Genomic DNA, 21,513 nt, shown 5'->3' with positions numbered 1-21,513 from the left:
AAGCATTTTTGTTCAAGCTGTTGACAGTTTCATGTTGATTTGGATTGTCAGCTTTCTATGCAATTTACATGAGCATTGTGTAAAACATTTGTATTTGATCTCTGCAATTATCAAATCCGGTGTAATTATCACGTGTATCAATGAACTCAGTCTCTATTGATCCATCGTCAATAAAAGCTGTATAGCATATCAGTTACGGTATCGATACACATGCGTATAAAGGAACAATTATATGTATTGTTAGTAATTATTAGTAAACTTACCTCTGGATTATGGTTGCCTTATTCCTGTGGATTCCACAGACACATACAGAATGGAAATGAATTTTTTTAACTAAGTCATAGCTATCCCTAGTGGTATGCTTAAAAGAGTTATGCAGTTATCTCCCTTGGCTGTGACGTCACAACATAGTTGTTGAAAACCTCTCATGATTTTTTGGAAGAAAAACTAACATATTCTGCATCTCCTCGTGGGGAGGTTGGTGCGGGTACTAGATCCCATTATCCAGAGGTAAGTTTACTAATAATTACTAACAATACATGTAATTGTTCCTAATTATAGGCGTAAACATTCCCTCTGGATTATGGTTGCCAGAATCACACATACCACTAATTATCCCGTTATAGTCTATGACATAACAATTAGGATAACTATGACACGTGATGAAATGATTATATGGATTACCTAGATCATTCCCTGGATATTCTAGTATTCAATTACCTAAAGGGAAGGATCATACTCGTGATGGAGAAATATTTGGTGTTTGGAGAAGACTGTGACGTCACTTCCGGTCCAAGACCTCATATCCGGTTCTGTAATAGTCTATTTCACCGATTCTCATTTTAACCAGTTTCTGTGACGTCACTTCCTGTTCATGACGTCACTTCCGGTAAGTGATGTCAAGTCTTCTCGTAGATTATTTAACTGGAGTAATAAACTGCAGCGGATATAATAATTCCACTTACTGGTGATAAATATTAGTAGATAAGGTTCTTCAAAGATCCTCATCCTTCCGTTTACTGTTAACCTGTTTCCTCCCTCACAGTCCAAAACAGTGAACCACTGCTGAATTTGAATATATCTGCACCCCCACCCCCCCTCTTCTTTTTGCCCCTCAAGGGAAAAAACAGGTGGAGGAGAGGCGCTGTCTGTAGGCTCTCTAAGGATGGAATGACGTTTCGCAAAAGCAAATTGGTGTAGGGATTAGATACTTTCCACCGGCATGCAGCAACAATCTGATCTATGGAAATGGACCCCCAAGCTGCAAGTGACGACATCCAGGCCCTGGTCTCATGCAGGGAAAACTATTGTTCACTAAGTTGGGGTCACAGTCCTGGTAAACAAAAGTGATTGTCTTCCTAAGCCAAGACAATATAATATACAATCAAGATCTCCAAATCAACAATTGTCTTGCATGAGATAAAAAGACAGCGGCAAATACGTCTGATATTGAGAGTACGCTGGAGATATCACCTCAGAGCTCGAATAGGTCACAGGACTCTAGTTCTGTCTGATCTAGAGGCAGAGGTAGGGAATACTTGAATCTGGGAGACTCTGTGGATGAGAGACTGCTAGCAGATGCCCGATCCTTGGCAAGACAAAAACTGGTAAAGTGCTACATGACAGCCATCCAGAGCCTCCTGGAAAGGTGATTGACTAAAGTCTACGGCAAAAAATTCTGGTATTCTGGAACTGGAAGCTGTAGCAATGACAAGGAGAAAACCCACCTGTTAAGGAGAAGAAATGTCAAGGAATTTCCTACATAGGTTTGGAAGACTTCTGGAGGGACTACAGAATGAGACATAAAGCCAACTGTGGAAGATTGTAGGACTAGGAGCTGAAAAATAAAATAATAATTTAATAAATAAAGTCGTAACTGGAATGATCTAATCGGCTTGTAGAGCAAGCTGTTACAACCACTGCTAGTCCTGGTATATCCTAAACAGAAACGATTGCTGATCTGTAGTCCACCATAGGACTGTGTTTCACTAAGATAAAGATAGAAACCCGCTAAGAAATCTGAATTCCCCTCAACATAAAAAATGGAGGATCGATATCAGAACAATGAAAAATATCCAGAGATTGGTGAAACAATTTTCTCATTGGATTGTTCTGGAAGATTCTTCTCCAGTCAAGAGGCAAGATGGTACTAGTGCTGCCGAATGGTCTAACACAAACACTCAAGTGTGATTGGCATCGGAAAACTGCCTGAAAAACCGACATCCAAAGAGGAGCGGGCAAGCATCCCTCGTGGGCTGACATGACCACCACGGTATCTTGATTAATTGCCAAATAATCCTCAATACCTGGGTGAGGAAGGTACCCGATTCCCAAGACAAGGCAACCGCCGTATGAAAAGATATCGATCTAGTATGCATGGGCTAAAACCTAAAACTCCCTTGGACTAGGAGGAACGTGATTTAAATGTGAACGAAAGTTTGGGATAATTTCGAGAACAGATGTGAGAAATCCCTATCAATTTGAAGCACTGGCGAGGAAAAACAACCCCATCTTAACAAGGTTAACATGGGCTTGTCTATCCATACCCCTAGCCGAGGATGCTAAGCCTTCGTATTTACAATATTGTGACTGAATTGTCCAGCCACGTTGTACAGTGAACGCAGACACGACATCACAGAATAATGTCCCACATGGTGCATAAAATTCTTACAGCGCATCTCCAATGGCGCGTCATATGTCTAAAGAAACGTACCTCAAAGAAAAGGATAGCACTAATCAATGCGCTGTTGATTAAACCCATGATTAAACTCATTTCCGCCCGTAACACTCGACAACCTAACAACACGATGTGTACGGCGCCCATTTACAATGTATGATCTCTCGGCCAATCAGCGTCATTCAGTCCGCAGTAAATACTATTTATCAGCCAATGAAATAATTCGTTATATTGTAGCTTACACAAGGTCTAAGCTGGTTCCCAAGCTGGTTCCCGGCTTGCGTTGCGCTCGCGAGCTTGCGCCACATTGCGTATATTGCGATAAGTGAGATGGGGCCCAGCTTAAAACATGGTCGCAAAGCATGGTAGAAGTAGGTAGACCAAACGGAAGATGCCATTAGCGTGTTTAGGGAGATGAGAATGATGAAAAAGTAAACGAACGACAGAATACACCTTCCAAGATCCGTCAGAATGTAGAGGGATAATAGGCACTTGTTAGAACAATAAATGTGCCCTATAACACGCCTTTTCCAGGTACAAGGCACATGCTCAAGGTGTTGACATGTTACCTGTTATTACCCCTGATAACCCAGGCTGCCAAGAGACGCGAGAAAATTGAATAGCCACATGATTTATCCCACCAGGTACCCATGTACCCTGCTGGATATATAGAGGCAAATGAATAAACACACTTGCCTGTATTCAGTGACTGGATATCAGGCTTGTTTCCAACCTAATGGTATATCGCCCGTGCCTCCCGTGGAGTGCTCAGCTGACAGTGCATTCTGGCAAGAAAACGCACGTGTCATCCCCGTTATCTGATTCATTCACCTGGCCGTCACCTGGTCGACGCATGTGCGACCTGAACTGCCATCGCCTCGTGGGACAGGGGATTGATTTTGAACCCTGGCCTCGAATATAGCCGTTATGTTGCTAATTCAGTAATAATAATAATATAATAATAATGAAAGTTACATATCGCGAAATCCAACCACAAAGTGGATGCTCAAGCGCTACAAAGTGAAAGAGATGCGTTGAAAGATGTGATCTGAACGCAATTAAAACATGGAAACAGTTTATAGCGAGGAACAGACTATTCCACAGTGATGGCGCTCAACCACTGAAAGAGCATTCTCAATAAGAGGCCATGGCAGTCTGTAAGAAGGAGTATTCAATAAGAATTGCTTCCAGATCGCAGTTGTCTGGGTGGTTGATGGGGCAATTCACTGAAACAATTAGAAATTCTGGTGCTATGCCATTTAGACTCTTGTATGTGATACAGAGTACTTAAAACAACTGTACTGGGTTGTTTGGAAGCCGTGGCCGGAGGTCGATTCCAATGGAACGGGTGAATACCCAAAGTAGTAGACAAAGTAATAGGCTCAGATGATGAAAAAATATATAGCTACCTTATACAATGCCAAGCGTAACAGATTGTCGAGGGGAGACGAGATCGACAACCCCCCGAGTCCCTTATACCAGGAGTTAAGGTGAGAATTGCAAATGCCATTAACCAGAGAAGGATGGCAAAGAGATGGCACGTGAGACCCGTCGACTTGTCGTAAAAGGTGACTAATGGGATCGGGTGGTGAGGCTTGCTGACGTGGGTAACATAATGTGTCACCGTATCCCAAGTGTGTAGAAACCACCTCCAGAATGTAGTGGTTAGAGCATCCGCCCGGAGCTCGGAAGGTCGCGGGTTCGATCCCAGACCGTGTCATACCAAAAGACGTTAAAATATGGTACTTGTTGGTTCCTGCCTAGCTCTCGGCATTAATGGGTACAACAAGGACTGTGCGCCTCGGAGTCAGTATAATGTGTCCGAGTTGGGTATTCATGCTTCACTGCAGTATGGTATCTCAGTGGGCTTGCACTATAAACCCAGCTGAAGTCTGGGCTAGTACAAGCAGCCGCACATACACATACCCACGCATGCACGTCGTCATATGAGCGAAATATTCTCAAGGATGACGTGAAACCCAATGTCACCACACCTCACCAAGTGCACAGATCGAAGCTCAAGTTGATCACTGGAATGTTTGGTCCAGACTTGATGAATTACAGGTCGCCGCCATAAACTGGAATATTGCTCAGTGAGGCGTGAAAATTTAATACGCTCACTCCATGGTTGATACTCGACTACCCGGGTACAGACTATAAAGCATCCCAACTGTCTACAAAAAAATAGACTCTAGACTATGGCTCTTGCCGGCGTTATACGAGTTGTACGGCTTACGACCCCGGGGGCGTGCCCCAACCACTGCCGCTGCCATTGAGCTGTTGCGGCTACAACCCCACCATGCAGGCAAAAAACGATTGTCGTCCGTCTACTTTGTCGACATCCGTGTCAGGCTGATCCGGGACGTATCCCGAGATGCCAGCAGGTGGCAGGACGGGAAGGTCCGAAGCCATGGAACCATACCCGACGTCAATATGAACCAGTCCGACAGACCTCGACCCGTGGTCTCGTCTGGGACGGTTGTATGGATAGTCAGCTGTGTCTGTGTTTGTCCCATGGATGCCGACAGATCAACAGATTGAGTAGCCGTGGCCATGGGTCGAAAAGCCATGGGGAACACGGACTACATGGAAAGTCAAAGACACAATGAACATCGTAATAAAAAAAAGTAGGGAGAGATGGATAGCCAGCTGTGTCTGTGTTTGTCCCGTGGACGCCGACAGATCAACAGACTGAGTAGCCGTGGCCATGGGTCGAAACGACATGGGGAACACGGACTACATGGAAAGTTATAGACACAATGAACATCTTATAAACAGAACAGGGAGGACCAGTGAAGCACGAGGCACAGACAAAACACGTGCAGATACGCAGATGTGACATATGCGTTTTGGCGGGAAAAGTAGAGTTCAATAAAGAAACATAAACGCAAGCAATATGTACAAAATATAGAATGCGATGGTCATAAACATCAACCAATGGGACACTACTGACCGGGAGTCTTGTAGTTCTTTGAAAATTTTGAGGGAGTACCCGTGAAGCACGAGGCACAGACAAAACACGTGCAGATATGCGCTTGTGACATGTGCTTTTAGCGGGAAAAGTAGAGTTCAATAAAGTAGAATAAAACGCAAGCAATATGTACAAAATATAGAATGCGATGGTCAGAAACATTACCAATGCGACACTACTGACCGGGAGTCTTGTAGTTCATTGAAAATTTTGAAAACACTTCCACTCTGTAAACACGTCTTCTGTGTTGTCCATACAGAAAAATTATGAGAGGTTTTCAACAACTATGTTGTGACGTCACAGCCAAGGGAAATAACTGCATAACTCTTTTAAGCATACCACTAGGGATAGCTATGACTTAGTTAAAAAATGTCGTTTCCATTCTGTATGTGTCTGTGGAATCCACAGGAATAAGGCAACCATAATCCAGATGGAATGTTTACGCCTAGAATTTCATTCAATCAGATTACAGTAATGAGATAATTGAACACCTCTTTCGACCTTGAAATAACAGCCCCCGGTAGAAAGCATATGTAGTTAAGCCCTTGTTGAAAGGCTTGTCCCGTGACAGGTGTAAAATAAACATATGCGCTATTATATCATTGGACAGATTGCTTTATGGAGTCACGCCCCTCTCTGTAACGTGCATATATGCACATCTGTAATCTTATGAACCTCGTTTGCATTCAGTATAAATTTATGGCACACCCTTCTTCATAAATTTTGGGGGGGATTCAACTGCGAGTTTATACAATATAATAATTCAGTATAGTGTCACTTCGTGAATTCTGTAATATGTGTACTTTAGTTTGGATATTCATTCGTATCAAGGAGAAGATTATATTTACATGTACAGCAAACCATTATGTTTTATGTACTAGTTGTGTGCGTAAAATGTACATGAAAATAAATACTTTCTCTACTCAATGGTTGGATTTCAATAGCTTTGATTTATAGAAACACAATAAAATGTGTTTTCGATCTCTGAGGACAAATAAACTCGCCAAAGTGTCTATCTACTCCTCTTTGTCTTATGTTTATATTTCATGCATCGTTACCAGTGTGTATGTTTACAATACACAAACTGTTACATGATAGCTTGAGTTGATAAAGCCGAAACCAAGCATATCGACTGGTCAACAAGAAAGCTAAAAATGAATCTGTATCCAAGCTGTTGAGTGACCAAACGTGCTCTTCAGAAATTTCGCCCACGCCCCATCACCTTTCCTTTTCTCTGTGACAGGTATCTCATCATACGATTGGTCACAGATAACATATGACCAGCCACTATATTGAACAGTTGAGATACCGAACGTTCTATTCGGGAAATTTGATGACGCCCTATCATGCGACTCTTTGTTTATGCAAGGTATATGTAGTATACATTTTTCATATGTATGTTCATATGATCACGTATGTTTTCTGCATTGAATCTAGATGAAACAAAGTGCCAAGCTATGAATGTGCTCTATGTTAGTCACAGACTAGCGTAATCAGATTTTCCTTAAAATAATCCGTATACACTAGAAATGTATTGTCAAAAATGCTAATTTCGTAGAGATTATAAAGTATGTAAGTAAATTCTTCTTTACAGTATGTCATTGCCATAGATGTTTTGTAAAATTAAACCTCACACAATGATATGAGAGAGAGAATTTGTTTATGTGTGTCTCATCTCTTATATGCAAAGAATACATGCATATGTTGATAAAATATAAATGTACCAGCCGCCAAAGGTCTACAAGAGAAACTTGCAATAAAATTACATAAAACGTTGCAATACATGATATGTATTCACACCTGCTTTCTTTCAACATACATGTATATCTTTACGACACATTTGAACAATCAGAGCTTGTTTGCACGACTAGACAGTTTCCTGTCATCCCAGAAACCTGCCAGGGAAATCAGGTGTGATTAGCACTAATTAGTCTCGGCACACGAGTTGGGCAATCAGCGAGGGGTTCCAGGTGTTGAGTAGTGAAGTGGCTCTCGGGCTTAATGAGTCAACGCGTATCTGCAGACAGAACACTTCAATGTTAACAATGGATATCCAGGAGCACCGTTCAACGTTTAAAGACAGCCGGACTCTGCTGTAGACGACCTGCACTTCGCCCACCACTAACACCAGATCACAGACAGGAGTGTTTGAGATGGAGTAGACATCATGGCCACTGGATTCAACATCAGTGGTCTCGTTTGCTCTTCACAGATGAAAGCAGATTCAGTTTTTCCTTCCATGAGAGGCAGAGGATTTGTCGTCACAATGGAGAGGGAAAAACAGATGCAACTGTGGCCACATATAATTGATTTGGTGGGGGGTCAGTCATGGTTTGGGTAGGGATAACTTCTTCTGGATGTACTCCACTGCACGTAGTCGATGGTAATCTTACCGGACAGAGTTATCGGGACTGGATTCTGGCTCCTATAGCAGAATCATTTCTGCTAGCTATGTATGGCTTTTATGGTCGACCCTCTTTACTGCAAGACAACAACGCTAGGTCTCTTAGGGCGACGATTGTCACGGAATTCCTTAGGCAGCAGGGTGTAGAGTGGATGGTGTGGCCAGCATGCTTGCCAGACCTCAACACAATTGAGCATGCCTGGGATGAACTCGGTCGAAAAGTGTAATAATAATAATAATGGAAATTTATATAGCGCTAAATCCAACCACTAAGTGGGTGCTCAAAGCACTACAAAATAATAATAATGTTTGAATAGAGTTAATACTGCAGTGAAAAGAGATGCGTTTTAAGATGTGATTTGAACGCAGTAAAAGATGGGGACAGTTTTAAGGCGATGGGCAGTTCATTCCACAGCAATGGAGCACAAACACTGAGAGAACACTTTCCATAAGAGGCCAGTCTATAAGAAGGAGTTTTCAAAAAGAATCTGCTTTCAGATCGCAGTTGTCTGGATGGTTTGTAGGGGGTTAGCAGTTCACTTAGATATTCTGGTGACATGCCTTTTAGACTTTTGAATGTGATACAGAGTACTTTAAACACTATCCTCGCCTCAACCGGAAGCCAGTGTAATGACTTCAGTATCGGCGTAATGTGAGAGTACTTTTGGGCATGTGTAACAATTCTTGCCGCTACATTTTGGACTTTTTGAAGTCTCCTCAGAGATTCTTTACTGATGCCTAGAAGCAAACTGTTTGCATAGTCCAACCTCGAGAATACCAAACACTGTACTAATGTCTTGGCTGCATCAAGTGATATCAGACGAGGATTTGGCTGATACATCTGAGATGATAAAAACAGGTCTTGCACAATTTGTCAACTTGATAATCCATGGACAACTTGGAGTCAAAATAGACACCAAGGTTTTTTACCCGGGATGAGAAGTCTACAACAGAGTTGCCCATCACAAGTTTAAGTTCTTGTCAGTTGACATCTGAAGCTGTTGCTTAGAGCCTACCAACATAGCCTCAGTTTTTCCATCATTAAGTTTCAGTTTGCTACATGTCATCCAAGATTTTATCTCTGATGCACATACACTTGTTTTCTGAAGGTATTCAGCAACTTGTGAAACTTCAAAACTATCCTGGACTTGAGTATCATCAGCATATGATTGGTGACCGAGATCATGCCGTTTTATGATCCCACCAAGTTGATGCGTATATATCACAAAGAGTAACGGACCCAGAACTTACTCCACATGTAAGATTGGCACAGCAAGATTGTTCGTCTCCTTTGTTTGTCTCTTGTTTGTACACACATCACCCAGCAGCAATGGATCTTCCAGGACTCTGCAGAGCTCTAGTAGAGGAATGGAATGCTATTCCACAAGCTTTCTTTATGAACTTGATAAGGAGCATGAGAACCAGGTGAACTGGTGACTTGGATGCAAGAGGAGGGTGCACAAGATATTGAATAACCGAGTGCTTCATGTTTGTCATTTTCATTTGGTGTGTGTGTGTGTGTGTGTGTGTGTGTGTGTGTTTTGGTTCTATACAACTGATGTTTGCTAGTGCTGTTTGAACTTTTTGTCTGTATGTCACGATTAAACATTACGATGACACTCTTAGTTCTATTATTTCTGAGAATTTTTTCCTTACATGTGCTATATGTCATTTGACCCTTTATTAATGATGCCTAGTATATCTATAGGTGTTGTTCGTGTGTGAAATGGATTATCCTATTGTGGATGTCACATGATCCCTTACTTAACCTATACGTACATATTCAACATTATGAAGACAAATCTATTGAGATGACCCCTCACCCGAGCGTCTGCTCAGGTGCTTATTTCACCTGACGATAGACCATGCATATTGATGACATAATAAAGGCCAGTTCGGTTCGGCGTTACCCACCAGTTTGGCGAGTCAGTTTGGTTCGGCGAACTGCACCAGTTCAGAGGGCCAGTTTGTTTGTTGATATTGCATTGTTAGGCGAACCATGGCAGTTCGGTAGTTCACTCAATTCGGTTCGGTTCAACATGTCCCTTCAGTGGTAAAATACCTGGGTCACAGACCGCGGCTTTAACGCGGTTGGTTCTAGTTGCCCGATGATTTGCTGTCCACCTTTTATATGAAGGAGTGGGACTTACCTTTGGTGAATGAACTATCCTCCAATCTACGTTCAACGAACCGTTTTGTCTTGGCCACTGCATCTCAGCCTTCAAATTTGACAATCCCACTCATCTCTAACTTTTTGTCGCCGGCTACTAGAGCGACACAGCTGAACCTACCTGTCTCTTGAGATCATTCCCAAAATACACTACCTCACATTAACATGGACTTTGACTTGATGGTGTGAGCCATGGCAATGTCTTTGAAGCAAGTACAGCAACCAGATACGCTTCAGAATCATAGTTGTCAGGTCCTACCTCTGAGTTCGCCAATCTCACCAGTCAATGTTCAACGAACCCCTCTCCTGTCTACTCCTGAGGGTAACATCGAACTTGAAGATACATGCTAGCATGGATAGCAAACAAGCTACAATTGTCTAAAACAAGACCCCAGACTATCTGCTATCTACTTTCACCATGAAACAGGGAGACTGTTCCATGATTACACTACTTCATCATCTCTGCATAACTCAGTAGGCCTGGTTCTTAGACGTGGCCTTCAGGAACCTAAAGAGGAAGAAAGAACCTGTGGACTATTTCACTCACATTTGGCGAACACTAATAATTTATGACCGTCAGAGACGTTCATGCGATCTTCGACCCCAGTCGTCCCAATCGATGATTACCTTTTGACAGGAAACTTGGTACATAATATTATGCTCGCAACTGGACCCTTTTGGGACACCCCTTCATCTTATTTACACTCAGATTGGGCTACAAATTACTGATCATAGTATCTCCACTGTTGGCAAGCAATTTGGTTCAGTAAACCTACCCCTCAGTGCAGATACCAGCTCCACTAACCACTACGACCCGTGGCTATTAATCTACATCACGAAGCACATTACTCAGTTCTGCATCGCCAAAGCTCAAAGAGATCGGCTCATCCTCCTACAACATCTACAATTCACTACCAGCTAGGGTGGATTTTCAACATCAAGAAGTTAGAGCTGATATCAACTTCATATGCGTGCACCAAATATTATGGAGGTTTACCTGATAATGCACCGGTGACGTCACATAGGAAGTTGACTGGAGATACACCAGTAGTTCTTTGAAACTCAGTAGACAACCACGCTGGCAACTATACAGTTTGACTGTATTTTAAACTGGAGAAATATGTGTTTGTGAAGTTGCGACTACATATTAGACTGAATGCAATGCCTGCACACTGGATCTATAACATCAACATGGGACTACTGCATTCTTCGAAATAACGAAGAGAGCAGTGAAGTGCAAGCCAGGCAGCGTTATAGCATGACAGCGATTGCGCTTTAGCACAATAATTGCTCCTATGAGCAGATCCTACTACTACGTCATTCCATCAGTACATACAGTGGTAGTTCAACAAATCAATATTTACGGAACAGTAGGGGTGAAACGGTATACCACGGTATTAGTTGAACCGCGATATTTTGCCGTCATGAAATGAATCATTTCATCTAAATATATGCATTTCTTTGCTGGACGGCCGCTATTTTCCTGGAAGTAAGTGCAAGATCGCTTCAAGTCGTCTACTTACAAAGTCACAGCAAATGCAGATACCAGATCAGTAGCTGGGTTCTGTTTCTTTTTCAGTTATTTCAAATCAGACGAACATCGTAATAACTTATAAAAGACAACTTTATCATAAATACACACCATCAGCCGAGTACTTACCGTGTGACGCAACACACCGTGTTATATAGCGCGAGTATACATGCCATCCGAAAATGTATGATGTAAAAACTCATAATAAAACTAATTTGATTAAATTTAATCCCATTTTCATTCAGAAAAAAACACTGTTTACAGTAACATTGGAGAAAATGTGTGTGAAATGGCATCACCTCATTCTATACGCATACCACTTCTGCTTACCATGTTCATGAGGGTCCGCTATTCACGCCTCCAGTGATAGCACCAATTTCACATTATTATCAGCAATCACGAACTGATCACTGCCTCATCATCCATATATACTAGACCCGTGTTATTGACTCACTGAAGTCATGTTTTCTCAATTAATTGCCAACATTTTGTTTTTACAATGAAAGTGCCATGCTCCGTGGGAAGTCAATGGTGACTGTCAAACTGTCTCATACGTAAAATGTTTCCAGCCACATAAGTGCTGAGCCTATGTTAATTATTATTTTAAACATGTTCGTAGAAAACGTGCATAATGCTTATTCGATAGCATATTATATTATCTCTATTAAAATAACTGCTTGAGATATAAATTATTATGGTAATTGAATAAATTCTTTGGTGTTATATTTTCAGTTCGTTTTTAACTGAATCACTGGAGCAAAACATTTGTACACAACTGATTGCTATTTCCGGCTTAGATGAATAACAGGTAGCATAACGAGACGGAAAACTGAATTATCACGTATTGTGATGTTTGATTGCAGGTTTCCTATTCCTATATCTATTTTCATTTGCAAAGTTTGTTTCTTAACCTCTGACGATACGAGATAGTTTTGACTCGGCACAATACACGAAATAGCACTTCTGTTATGTCCATGGAAAATACGATTTTACTTGGCCTTTATTCCGTGTTATGTATAATGAGAGAGGCAAGGGATGACTGCAATTATGGGTATGGATCTGGTGGCTTTTCCATCACAGTTCTAAGTCTTATGTTTGTTTGTTGTTGCTACCACAACACAAATATCTGAACTGATCTCATCACAAGCAGTATCAGGACAATGAACATTTAACAACCAATAAAGAGAGAAAGCAGACAAAACATATTTGTTTCAAAAAAGGAAAATTATACTTTTGAGTGAACTTTGAAAGATATTTTGATTGAATCTGAAAATTGAATAAAACAAGACTCTGGAATGTGCCAAGATTGTGTATCAGTACTTCCCAAGGACTGTGGACAGTCTCTAAATGTTTAACATACTGAAACAAGAGAAAGACAATGATTTAGAACAATGACAATGATCAGTCATACAGACAGTCACTGTCTTATGACAACTGTATTGTGTTAATTTCTTTAATTTATTTATCTGTGATATGTCATCAATTAGTCATATTCGACAACATCTGATTTGTGTATCGTGTTCCTAAAACATGAACATTTCTAGAACAAAGTGGTGATTTCATTGCAGTAAATGTTGATGTGATGTTAGTGAATTTTAATCATACTTGGCTAATTGCTATTTTGTCACACAGCTGTGAGCTCAAATGTTACAGTGATACTTTACTTCTTCTATCTAGTCATAAAATGAAAGTTTTGCTCATTTTAAATAGCAAAGATTATGATTATTTCCGTGTCATTAAGCAATGTAAGGTTTAGCTCTTTTTGTCCATTTTTTTGCATTATGATTATATCTCATATACCGAACCGAAGGCCTTGTACCGCAATACGTACCATACTGGTAAGAGTGTACCGTTTCACCCCTACGGAACAGTTCTGTTCTACGTCTGTTTCTGAAGATTGACAATCCCCATGCAGTGATCCATGTACCTTCGTCGCTCCATCCGTATATTTGGTGATGGTTTGATGAATGGAACGTTAGCGCAGGAGTGTCTTTGACGCCATACAACCCCACTCATCATCTGTTCGTTTACGCATCACTTCGAGGCTGGAGAGCTCATCTTCATGATCTTCAGGTGGCAGGGCTGTGGTCATCAGACGAACAGTCCCTGCACATAAACGAACTGGAGTTCAAGGCAGTCATTGTAGCTATATCTCACTGGGAACAGGACCTTCAATCGACAGGTCTTCTCATACAGTCAGACAACTTGACAGTAGTGTGGTACATCAACCATCTGGGTCAACAGGTTCGTCAAACCTTCTTGGTTTGGTAATTTGATTCTTCCGGTTGATGGACTCTCTCGACACATCAGTGAGAGCCAGACACATACCATGGGTAAAGAACGTCATCGCCAATGCCCTGTCGCAATCAGACAGACCATCCATGACCGAGTGGAAGCTAATTCCACAGATCTTCCAATCCATTTGTCTCCCGATCACCTACCCTCAGGTAGATCTATTTATGACCAAGTTCAACAAACAGCTACTCAGGTTTGTGTACCCAATCCCAGACTCTCTGGCATGGGACCAAGACGCTCTAGTGATCTCGAGCTCTACAACCTAGAGTATTGCAGAAGGCGACCAGGCCTTACTGGCCGGGTCGGAGTTGGTTCGTCGGTCTTCTAAAGTTTGCCAATCCAGATCCAGTGGCTCAACCCAATCGAGATGACGCACTGGTCCATCCACACTCAGATCATCGTCACAGGTCCCTGCAGACATTATGTCTGTACATTTGGTCCTTGATTGCTAAGAGAGTGACTATGGCAACTACCTCGGCTCATTGTTCATCTACAAGCTCACTTTGTGACGACAAATGGAAGTATTTTCAGAATTATTGCAGAAGGAAGGGTATCCAGTCCCCTACTACAGTTTTTGCACAGATGGTTGCCGAGAATTTGCAACATTTATGAATGTCTAAGAAATTGAATGAATCTACTTTGGCTACCTATTAGGCAGCTATCAACACTGTCATAGCTATGGCTATAGGTACCAAGATATTGACTGTGCCTGAACTCCAGTCTCTACTGCGCTCCTATATGCTGGCTGATAAATCCAAGAAGTTTCAGGCTCCTGCTTGGGATCTCTCCATCGTGCTTCAGCATCTTGTCTTGAGTGACTACGAGCCTCTAAGTGATAGGAGTTTTGAGCGCATTACCTTAAACTTTCTTCCTTGTAGCATTAGCTACTGCAGCTCGTATGTCAGAACTCCATGCTCTTAATGTGAACCGAATTCAGTTCAAACGGAAGAAACATGGCAGGGTTTTTCTGGGACTCCGATGGGACTTTATTGCGAAGAACCAACTGCCAGGGCATCTGGATAGGCTCTTCACGATCCTGCCGTTGTCTATCATTCTCTGGCCAGATGACAAAGAAGATCTCTCTCTTTACCCGGTCTTCGCGTCCCACTACTTACGTGACCTATCAGTAACTGATGTGGAGGGATTGCATCAGTTTGGTCCCTTGGTACTGGCGCAGCAGCTATCCTCGGCTTGACAACGCAGATAAAGTTCATCATCCGTTCATGGTATCAATGCTACCTTGGAGTTGTGGAATAAACATAAATTTGTTTTATTTCATTTCTTGTTATTCTTTTGGGCTTAGATCGACCTCCCCTGGACAGTATAGCCGCCAGTGAGCGACTCCATCATAGACTCAGATGAGCAGTTTCATACTTGAATGCAGAGGCGATCGATACTCATGCTTACTGACCTCTACTCTAAAGAGCAATTACGTCAGCGAAGTGTGAATACCAAACTCTGAGGGATGTTCTAAGTGTTCAACTCCAAAGTCCGGGCACACTATTGACTAATTAGGTAAAGAACAGTCAATTAGTGTTGTTCAGTACTGAAGTTTTCAATTTAAGTTCAGACAGATTGTACATTTAATTCACTGGTTATAATTAGCATTGCCATGCTAATTAAGGCATACATATTTTGATATAGGTCCAATGTGTTTTTGGATGCATGACAATATGTGGCAAGTCAGTTGTAAGTTACTCCATAGACGGTATGACACATTAACATATATGGCAGTTCTGAATGATGCTACATGTATTCCTTGAGCGCTTTCCAAAGGATTTTAATGATGTAAATGAAAAATGTTATTACATTTTGTGACACTTGGTGTCATTTAGTTCGATCTTTTAGTGGCAATAATGTAATGTATTTTGGTAAATAACAAAGTGCAATGACATGAACAGTATTTATATAATGAAATAGATATCTGAATGGTGCACTTAATCTATAGAGTTATGTTTTGGGGACCCAGTGCCTTTGCAATTTTGGAGCCCCCAGTGAGGAACTGTTGTTATCACCATGTGAACAACCAGGGACAACTACTGCCTTAGGATCACCATGTGAACAACCAGGGACAACTACTGCCTTAGGATCACCATGTGAACTACCAGGGACAACTACTGCCTTAGGATCACCATGTGAACAACCAGGGACAACTACTGCCTTAGGATCACCATGTGAACTACCAGGGACAACTACTGCCTTAGGATCACCATGTGAACTACCAGGGACAACTACTGCCTTAGGATCACCATGTGAACTACCAGGGACAACTACTGCCTTAGGATCACCATGTGAACTACCAGGGACAACTACTGCCTTAGGATCACCATGTGAACTACCAGGGACAACTACTGCCTTAGGATCACCATGTGAACTACCAGGGACAACTACTGCCTTAGGATCACCATGTGAACTACCAGGGACAACTACTGCCTTAGGATCACCATGTGAACTAACCAGGGACAACTACTGCCTTAGGATCACCATGTGAACTACCAGGGACAACTACTGCCTTAGGATCACCATGTGAACTACCAGGGACAACTACTGCCTTAGGATCACCATGTGAACTACCAGGGACAACTACTGCCTTAGGATCACCATGTGAACTACCAGGGACAACTACTGCCTTAGGATCACCATGTGAACTACCAGGGACAACTACTGCCTTAGGATCACCATGTGAACTATCACGGACAATAACTGCCTAAGGATCACCATGTGAACTACCACGGACAATTACTGCCTAAGGATCACCATGTGAACTACCAGGGACAACTACTGCCTTAGGATCACCATGTGAACTATCACGGACAATAACTGCCTAAGGATCACCATGTGAACTACCACGGACAATTACTGCCTAAGGATCACCATGTGAACTACCAGGGACAACTACTGCCTTAGGATCACCATGTGAACAACCAGGGACAACTACTGCCTTAGGATCACCATGTGAACTACCAGGGACAACTACTGCCTAAGGATCACCATGTGAACTACCAGGGACAACTACTGCCTTAGGATCACCATGTGAACTACCAGGGACAACTACTGCCTTAGGATCACCATGTGAACTACCAGGGACAACTACTGCCTAAGGATCACCATGTGAACTACCAGGGACAACTACTGCCTTAGGATCACCATGTGAACTACCAGGGACAACTACTGCCTTAGGATCACCATGTGAACTACCAGGGACAACTACTGCCTTAGGATCACCATGTGAACTACCAGGGACAACTACTGCCTTAGGATCACCATGTGAACTACCAGGGACAACTACTGCCTTAGGATCACCATGTGAACTACCAGGGACAACTACTGCCTTAGGATCACCATGTGAACAACCAGGGACAACTACTGCCTTAGGATCACCATGTGAACTACCAGGGACAACTACTGCCTTAGGATCACCATGTGAACTACCAGGGACAACTACTGCCTTAGGATCACAATGTGAACAACCAGGGACAACTACTGCCTTAGGATCACCATGTGAACTACCAGGGACAATTACTGCCTTAGGATCACCATGTGAACTACCAGGGACAACTACTGCCTTAGGATCACCATGTGAACTACCAGGGACAATAACTGCCTTAGGATCACCATGTGAACTACCAGGGACAACTACTGCCTTAGGATCACCATGTGAACTACCAGGGACAATTACTGCCTTAGGATCACCATGTGAACTACCAGGGACAACTACTGCCTTAGGATCACCATGTGAACTACCAGGGACAATAACTGCCTAAGGATCACCATGTGAACTACCAGGGACAACTACTGCCTTAGGATCACCATGTGAACTACCAGGGACAACTACTGCCTTAGGATCACCATGTGAACTACCAGGGACAACTACTGCCTTAGGATCACCATGTGAACTACCAGGGACAACTACTGCCTTAGGATCACCATGTGAACTACCAGGGACAACTACTGCCTTAGGATCACCATGTGAACTACCAGGGACAACTACTGCCTTAGGATCACCATGTGAACTACCAGGGACAACTACTGCCTTAGGATCACCATGTGAACAACCAGGGACAACTACTGCCTTAGGATCACCATGTGAACTACCAGGGACAACTACTGCCTTAGGATCACCATGTGAACTACCAGGGACAACTACTGCCTTAGGATCACCATGTGAACTACCAGGGACAACTACTGCCTTAGGATCACCATGTGAACTACCAGGGACAACTACTGCCTTAGGATCACCATGTGAACTACACAGGGACAACTACTGCCTTAGGATCACCATGTGAACTACCAGGGACAACTACTGCCTTAGGATCACCATGTGAACTACCAGGGACAACTACTGCCTTAGGATCACCATGTGAATTATCACGGACAACTACTGCCTTAGGATCACCATGTGAACTACCAGGGACAACTACTGCCTTAGGATCACCATGTGAACTACCAGGGACAACTACTGCCTTAGGATCACCATGTGAACAACCAGGGACAACTACTGCCTTAGGATCACCATGTGAACTACCAGGGACAACTACTGCCTTAGGATCACCATGTGAACTACCAGGGACAACTACTGCCTTAGGATCACCATGTGAACTACCAGGGACAACTACTGCCTTAGGATCACCATGTGAACTACCAGGGACAACTACTGCCTTAGGATCACCATGTGAACTACCAGGGACAACTACTGCCTTAGGATCACCATGTGAACTACCAGGGACAACTACTGCCTTAGGATCACCATGTGAACTACCAGGGACAACTACTGCCTTAGGATCACCATGTGAACTACCTGGGACAACTACTGTCTTAGGATCACCATGTGAACTACCAGGGACAACTACTGCCTTAGGATCACCATGTGAACTATCACGGACAATTACTGCCTAAGGATCACCATGTGAACTACCTGGGACAACTACTGCCTTAGGATCACCATGTGAACTACCAGGGACAATTACTGCCTTAGGATCACCATGTGAACTACCAGGGACAACTACTGCCTTAGGATCACCATGTGAACTACCAGGGACAACTACTGCCTTAGGATCACCATGTGAACTACCAGGGACAACTACTGCCTTAGGATCATCATGTGAACTACCAGGGACAACTACTGCCTTAGGATCACCATGTGAACTACCAGGGACAACTACTGCCTTAGGATCACCATGTGAACTACCAGGGACAACTACTGCCTTAGGATCACCATGTGAACTACCAGGGACAACTACTGCCTTAGGATCACCATGTGAACAACCAGGGACAACTACTGCCTTAGGATCACCATGTGAACTACCAGGGACAACTACTGCCTTAGGATCACCATGTGAACTACCAGGGACAACTACTGCCTTAGGATCACCATGTGAACTACCAGGGATTATGTGGGATTTACCATAATAACCATCACAAGTTTGAAATGTGATTGCCACAAGTATTCTTTTAGGAAGACATTAAGTTTCAAGGCTACCTACATGTTATGCCTGTGAGCTGTTTATTGCTCCTGACTGTTTGGGGCCTGTAACCTGGGCCTAGATTTTCCAAGCTCTCTTAGCGCTAAGATAGTTGTAAGTAAATGTTAATGTATGTCACTTACGACTATCTTAGCGATAAGAGAGATTCGAAAATCTAGGCCCAGATCTTTATATATGTATCTCTGATACATGCTGTATGCGTTTCACCCAGATATGAAGTCTCTGACATCTGTCATTAACAACTGGTTGAGAATATCAAACGTGGTGGTGGTTGCAGAGCTTCAGGAAATACATAAAGCAATCCTTCGAGCAATAACTGCCAATAGCTCTAATTTGAAGAAGCTCTATCAATATCAAAGCAATATCAAAGCAATATCTTTCTGGTCTATAACTAGGGAGAACATGATATTTAACAGATAAGGTCATACCTTGTGTAAGCTTTTACTTGGTGAAAATGCTGCAGTACACAGACAAAAGATGATCCATGCGATAACCAAACTGTCAGCCTCAGGATTGCCATTAGTTTGCTTTATCAACTGGCAGAATATTTCATCACGCAGTGCAATACGTTCTATTCCAATTTTCACTATCATCTGCATAATTTGCATGGAAGAGTCATCCGTCATTTCATCTCGCATGACCTTTGTCAATTCCTGCAAAGAAACAGAACAAATGTAAGCATTTACACCTAACATGGTGGTATTTAACATTCAAAGTGAAGGATCAATGGGAGGTGATGGTCCAAAGCATCGGTATCTTGCAGACATTCTGAACAGGAGTGAGTGAGTGAGTTTAGTTTTAGCCACACCCAGCAGTATTCCAGCTATATGGGGACAGCCTGTAAATAATTGAGTCTGGACCAGACAATCCAGGGATCAACAGCATGAGTATCGATCTACACAATGACATGTGTCAGCCAAGTCAGCGAGCCTGACCACCCGATCTCATTAGTCGCCTTTTATGACAAGCATGGGTTACTGAAGATCAATTCTAACCCGAATCTTCACAGGTATTTCAGTACCAAGAAATCATGGCAGTACAAATTCAGAGGTAATATAATACAAGAGCAGTGATTGTAACAAAAAAGACAAAGATAATAATATTTAACTCTCAGTAACAGTAATCTAAATTGCAACTTGGCCTGGCAATATACTATACTGATCATCATACGCAATGCTGGTCTTCTGGTAACGTAAGATGTTATGTGAGAGATGAGAGGCAATAGCTTGCTCACACAACAACCAGCACGCTCTTGCTGTCTAATTCACACCAGAACCAGCACGCTCTTGCTGTCTAATTTCCACAACAACCAGCACGCTCTTGCTGTCTAATTCACACAACAACCAGCACACCATTTTAAAGGTTTTCAAAACCACACGGTACCATAGTCTACATCACCTTACAAGATGGTTATCGATCTTCCTTAACCAGGGTAACAACAGCTTAAATTTCCAATTTTATGACAGTAATTTACACATGTACATACCTTGAATACATTGCAGGCCATAGTGACATTTTCACAGTCATGTAAATGAACCAGTGAAGTTGGAATGAGACCTGACTTACAAAATGTAAGCATTTCCCCTTTTGTAAGACGATCCTAGAAGAAAGAAGTTCATTCACTATTAAGATGACAAGAACATCTTGATTCATTTCATATTTCTCAACTGATCTTTATAAAAATATATAGAAATCCATAAAATAATGACAACATGAATTTCCCTCCTACGAATTTCAACTTTATCTTCTGAGAGGGATTAGAGTTACAAATTATAGACATTATAATAATGTCACAATGTAATGTTCATAAACACTGTGATGTGGCATTGCCATGATGTCACATTAGCAGCTTACAATGACAATGGTAAATACAATGTTCCAATACATGTTTAATTATTCAAAGATGGACACAACCTTTTAATGAAGTAGTTGTCCTTAGGTTTACACTACATTGCATTAGCTGTATTTACTTTGAAAAAAGG

At 42.3% G+C, this 21,513-nt stretch overlaps 1 protein-coding gene across 1 annotated transcript in view; it reads right to left on the bottom strand.

The window, feature by feature from the left end:
- The window catches only part of LOC124279515 (unconventional myosin-VIIa-like), a 754,149-nt gene that overhangs the window by 459,640 nt on the left and 272,996 nt on the right, over positions 1 to 21,513 (bottom strand). The window contains exons 21-22 of the mRNA XM_046715341.1: positions 21,018 to 21,131; positions 19,960 to 20,184 (exon numbers count right to left, since the gene is read on the bottom strand). Of these exons, the coding sequence (XP_046571297.1) occupies positions 19,960 to 20,184; positions 21,018 to 21,131 (339 nt within the window). The remainder of the gene's footprint in view (positions 1 to 19,959; positions 20,185 to 21,017; positions 21,132 to 21,513) is intronic.

This window comes from Haliotis rubra, unplaced genomic scaffold (genome assembly GCF_003918875.1).
Source record: "Haliotis rubra isolate DU_JTF1 unplaced genomic scaffold, ASM391887v1 Scf251, whole genome shotgun sequence".
Taxonomy (NCBI): Eukaryota; Metazoa; Mollusca; class Gastropoda; order Lepetellida; family Haliotidae; genus Haliotis; species Haliotis rubra.
The sequence above is the reverse complement of the archived record's forward strand: the minus strand, read 5'-3'. Positions and strand labels throughout refer to the sequence as shown.